The sequence below is a fragment of the Mesoplodon mirus genome (assembly GCF_964341445.2).
Source record: "Mesoplodon mirus genome assembly, chromosome: 18".
Lineage (NCBI taxonomy): Eukaryota > Metazoa > Chordata > Mammalia > Artiodactyla > Ziphiidae > Mesoplodon > Mesoplodon mirus.
This window is the reverse complement of record NC_138994.1, coordinates 25,450,183-25,455,764: the sequence shown is the minus strand read 5'-3', so window position 1 is coordinate 25,455,764 and position 5,582 is coordinate 25,450,183. Positions and strand designations below refer to the sequence as shown.

Below are 5,582 nucleotides of genomic sequence, written 5' to 3'. Positions count from 1 at the left end.
AGTAAGTCAGAAAGAGAAAGACAAATACCGTATGCTAACACATATATATGGAATTTTTAAAAATGTCATGAATAACCTAGGGGTAAAACAGGAATAAAGACACAGACCTACTTGAGAATGGACTTGAGGATATGGGGAGGGGGAAGGGTAAGTTGTGACAAAGCGAAAGAGAGGCATGGACATATATACACTACCAAACGTAAGGTAGATAGTGGGAAGCAGCCGCAGAGCACAGGGAGATCAGCTCGGTGCTTTGTGACCGCCTGGAGGGGTGGGATGGGGAGGGTGGGAGGGAGGGAGATGCCTGAAGGAAGGGATGTGGGAACAGATGTATATGTATGACTGATTCACTTTGTTATAAAGCAGAAACTAATAAAAAAATAAAATAAAAATTAAAATAAAACAATAAATACTTGGGAAGAAAAAAAAAACTTTGACTCAAGACAAGCTGGACATGGAGGAGTGAGAGAGGGCAAGGGGTAGAGGAAAAGACATGTTTCTGGGTGGGAGCTGGTGTACCATCCCCCGGGCACAGCTCCTGCCCAGAGGCCTGATAAGGAGCCCTCACCTCCACCCACCCCCTTCAACCAGAGAACTTCCAACTGCAGCTCCTCAATAACTGAAGAGCAGGAAAGCTGGTGACGGGAGGGAGGCTGGGGGAGGGGAGGAGGAAGGACCACAGTCCACCGTTAGTCCGTCACTTAAAGGCTGGTGAAATTAATGGGGCAAATGACCCCAGTCAAAGAATTTGGCAAGTCCACGGCTTTCCTGGGTTTCACCCAACGGCTCTGTTTCCTAGGCTATCTGGAAAGGAGGGAGAGCACTTCCGAAGAAGCCTCTGGAATGTCAGCTTCTGGGAATCTTGCTGAGGACGGGGCGGGGAGGGGGCGCTTACCGGGAAACACTGGATTACCCTAGCCGCCTTGGGGTGCCTGCGACCGGGGCTGCGGTTTCTGCGGACCTGAGCGGCAGGTGGCATCGGAGAGTCAGACCTGCTTGCGGGCACCAAGACGACACTCGGTCGGGAGACCGGGACAGGCCGCAGAAACGTGAGGAAGTGCCACTCGCAGCCCAGAGGAGAGGAAAGGAAAGCCCCAAGCATGCACCCAGCCCTGGCCCCCGCGCCACGGGCTGCGTCCCAGGAGCCGTCGCCACCTCTGAGCAGCCCAGATGGGAAGGGGGTGGGGCGGAGGACGGTTCCCGCGGCGAACTGCTCGCCGAGGGCCCCGGGGCCTCTGCGGGAGCGCCGAGCCGCGCGCCTCTCCGAGCCCTGCGCGGGGCCCTCGGGCGGGAATGCGCGGAGCCGGGACGCGGTGGCGGGTAGGGGGCTGGGTCGCGCGCGGGAGAGGGCGGCAGGAGGGAGCTGGAAGAGAGTTACCGCGTGAGAGAGCCGTTAAGAGCCCGCGGTCTCTTTGGAGATGCCCTGGCCAATGGCAGAAGCGGAAGCTGTTTATATGGGCGGGGCGTCGCCACGGCAGCAGGAGACGCCTTGCGAGCGGCTACTGAGTGCCGGTCCCCAGCCGCTGGCTTTCAGAGAGGCGCCGGCGGGCGTGAGTGGCGACGAGGATTGCTGGCTGGGCCCTGGAGCTGGGAGCAGAGAGCCGCGGTGAGGGTGGGCGGTGGGAGGAATTTCTTTGAGAAGCTTCCTTTGGCCCGGGCTGCGCTCTGAGCCAGGTAAGGGACGGGGAGGGCTGCCGGCCGTGGGAAGGGAAGGCGTCAGTACCAGCCCGCTCTCCCATCCGTCCCCGACGGAAGTGGAGGGCCCGGGGACTGACATCAGAGGCGTTTGGGGGACACTCACTTCCCACCCCCTTATAACTCTCTGTATTGTTTCCTTCCTTCCCCTTGAGCCCCATCCTAATATCCCTTTTCAAAGATCAGACGACCTCCCCCGCCCCCCGACCCGTCGTACTGCCCTCCTGGACTCTCTCGCCCCATTTCCATTGGTTGTGGACGGAGAGAGGGGGGTTAATTCCCCGCTTTGAGGGAGAAAGGGGGTGGCCTCGCATGCCCCTACACTATTCCCTCGTTGGGCTAATTAAGTCTCCTCTAAAAGATCCAAGAGGAAAAGAGCGAGGCGAACCCCGTGTGGGTCGGACTCCCGGGCACACCTTCTGTTTCCCAGACCTCGGCAGTAAAAGATCCTCCCCAGCTGCAGGAAGGATTTTAGTAAGAGCCTCCCCCCTCGCCCACACTCTCCCCTCGGGGGTGGGGAAAGAGGGCTCAGTTCCCGCTCTGGTCCCCGCAGGCACCACATTCCGTTTGGAGGAGGCTACCTCCGGATCGCGGGATGGAAGCCCGCTTCCGGGAGGCTGCGTAACTGAAGCCGCGGGAGTCAGCAGGCCAGAGAGCTCGGCGGCCACCCTCGGCTCGGCTCGTGGATGTTGACAGCCCCCTCGGAGAGTCCCCGCACATATGGCGGAGAGCTGGCTACGCGTCTCGGGAGCAGGGGCAGCGGAGGAGGCCGGACCGGAAGGCGGCCTGGAGGAGTCCAACGCCCTGAATGACAGCCTGACCAGCCTGAAGTGGCTGCAGGAATTCTCCATTCTCAACGCCGAGCTCCCCGCCCTGCCTTCGGGGGACACCGACCCCCACGGCTCCCACGAGCTGGCAGGCTCGGCCGAGCCGGGGTCTCCCCTGGCGGCGGACCCCGCCTGCCTGGGGCAGCCGCACACACCCGGCAAGCCCACGTCCTCCTGCACGCCGCGGAGCGCCCCCTCGGGGCTGCAGGCCTCGCCTCCCGACGACGTGGACTACGCCACCAACCCGCACGTGAAGCCGCCCTACTCGTATGCCACGCTCATCTGCATGGCCATGCAGGCCAGCAAGGCCACCAAGATCACCCTGTCGGCCATCTACAAGTGGATCACGGACAACTTCTGTTACTTCCGCCACGCTGATCCCACCTGGCAGGTAGGGAGGCACTCCCTCCCTCCCTCCCCATGCCCTCGCGGACTGGACTCACATCCCAGATCCGCAGGCCAAGTAGGCGCGGTACGGCCAGGGCCCCGAGAGAGGAAGGCCGTCCAGGAAGGACCTCAAGGGAGCCCAGTGCTTGGACTGCTGCCCCTTTGACTTCAGAGACGGAGGAGGGAGGATGTTCAGAGGGCTGCAGGGGTGCCGACATAGAGGTTCAAGGGGAAAGAACTTGTCACTCGTCCGGCAGGCTCAGCCCAAAGACCAGGGCTGAACTATGCGTGGACACAGCCCCCCAGGGTAGGTTGATGGACTGAGGGACACATTTTTGTCCCAAGTCCTGGAATTCCTCGACACTACCCTCCTCAAGGTCAGTTTGTCAGGGCCTGACTGGAGGCAGAGCATCGTTCCTGCCAGACTCTGCATCCCGCCTGCTTTCAGTTGGCTGGAGGGGCTGTGGGAGGGGAGAGGGGCGTGCTGCAGGGTGTGAAGGCCATCTGTGTCCCAGTGGAAGGGCTACGGGGCCTTCCGAAAGCTGCTGTGCCAGCCCCCACCCCAAGCCCTCCCTAGTTTCCTGCCTACACTCCTCCCCCTCTTCTCATCAACCTCCCTGGGGGGACAATTACCTCAGCCACGTGCTTTCCACAGGGGCTCTTTCCTCCCACACTGGCTTCATGTTCCAAGTCTCCGGAACCTGGCACAGAGCAGCCAAGGGGCCCAGACCACCATGTAAACCTCCCAGTCTTGCCAGGGGGCACTACTCACCTGCCGGCCCCACCCACCAGGCCCCAGACCCCTGTGCCCCAGCGTGGTTTGGACTGTGCACCCAGGCCTGAACAAGGCAGGATGGTGATTCAGGCTGGGCACACGCTGCCCTGAGCCTCTTCGACCATCAGGATCAGGGGCTACTTGGGGACAGAGACCCTGAGGATGCACAGATCCTTCCCTGTGGCACAGGTCACAGGATCAGAGTTCCTGTAATCACAGCTATTCCGCGATTGCTTGGGCCCTGACCCAGGGGCAGGTACCATTTGTAACCTTGGTGAGAAAACAGAGACCCTCCACCACCCCCCACCCTACCCCAAGCCTGAGAGGCCCCAGGAATGAGCGCTATGCTCTTGGCTGGGTAATAATCAACTGAGGCCTCAGAGCCTGGGGTGGGAGGAGGGGGACATGGTGGGTGAGGGCCCAGGCCAGCAGCCGGCTCTAGAAACAAGGAAAGTCATCAGATCCTCCCACACTTCATCCCCCCCACACACACACACCCTCACACCCACTCACTCATTTCACAAACAGAGAAGGCCAGCCAGGCCCAGGCAGAGGGAGATGGCCGTCCAGGACCTGGGGGAGCCAAGGCCTTTGACCAGAGGCCGCAAGCAGCGGGGTAAGGGAGGGAGGGCAGGACAGGCTGGCACTGAGAGCCACCCTGCGGCTCAGGGCTCGGATGACCGAGCAGGCAGATATCCTGGCCAAAGGGAACAAAAGCCCCCGACAGCACTCCCAGCTCCTGGTGCCCCGTGGCTGGTGTCCCAGAGCCTCCCGCTCGGAGCAGCGCCTCTGTCTCCCCTGCCCCCATCGGAGAGAAGGTGGTGGTGGGACTGGCAGTGGCGCTAGGAGCCCCCCATCACTGACCCCACCCACTCTCCCAGCTGTCTTCCTTCTCTCCTACCTCCCTGTGTCCAGAACTCCATCCGCCACAACCTGTCCCTGAAGAAGGGCTTCATCAAGGTGCCTCGGGAGAAGGACGAGCCAGGCAAGGGGGGCTTCTGGCGCATCGACCCCCAGTACGCCGAGCGGCTGCTGAGTGGGGCCTTGAAGAAGCAGCGGCTGCCCCCAGTCCACATCCACCCGGCCTTTGCCCGCCAGGCCGCGCCAGAGCCCAGCACCGCCCCATGGGCCGGGCCACTGACCGTGAGCACCGAGGCCCAGCAGCTGCTGCGGGAGTTCGAGGAGGCCACTGGGGAGGCGGGCTGGGGTGCAGGCGAGGGCAGGCTGGGGCGTAAGCGTCAACAGCCGCTGCCCAAGCAGGAGGCCAAGGTCCCGCGGCCCTCCAGCCCCCTGCTGCTGACCCAGGAGGAGCAGGGTGAGCTGGAACCCCTCAAGGGCAACTTTGACTGGGAGGCCATCTTGGACGCTGGCACGCTGGACGGGGAGCTGGGCACGCTGGAGATCTCGGAGCTGATCCCGCCGCTGAGCCCTGCCTCACACGGGGACGTGGACCTCACCATCCATGGCCACCACATCGACTGCCCTGTTACCTGGGGGCCTCCAGCGGAGCAGGCTACCGACAGCCTGGACTTTGATGAGACCTTCCTGGCCACATCCTTCCTGGAGCACCCCTGGGACGAGAGCACCCGTAGCTCCCTGCCCCCCGAGCCCCTCTTTGAGGCCGGGGATGCCACACTGGCCTCTGACCTGCATGACTGGGCCAGCCTGGGCGCCTTCTTGTAAGAAGCCAGGCCCTGCCCCACCTCCAGACAGCACCGAAGTCTGGGCCCAGACTGCCCCCCTCCCCGCCAGTGCAGGCCCATGGACACCCTACCGCCCAGGCAGGGGCTGGGCCAGCTCACCCCACCAGGCCACACGGCCCCCAGCCCAGGCCATCCTCAGATTCTAGTCCAGCAGGCTGAGAATTGGGGCCCAGGACCCAAATTGCTGCCTCCGCT

The 5,582-nt window shown here is 62.6% G+C and overlaps 1 protein-coding gene across 1 annotated transcript; it reads left to right on the top strand.

Moving 5' to 3' along the window:
- Positions 1-2,415: 2,415 nt before the first annotated feature.
- On the top strand, positions 2,416-5,367 carry LOC309793848 (forkhead box protein J1-like; the record flags this gene model as incomplete). Its single annotated transcript, XM_082604626.1, has 2 exons — positions 2,416-2,913; positions 4,600-5,367. The coding sequence occupies 2 exons, from the start codon at positions 2,416-2,418 to the stop codon at positions 5,365-5,367; spliced, it is 1,266 nt and encodes a 421-aa protein (XP_082460752.1).
- Between the last annotated feature and the right edge of the window lie 215 nt (positions 5,368-5,582).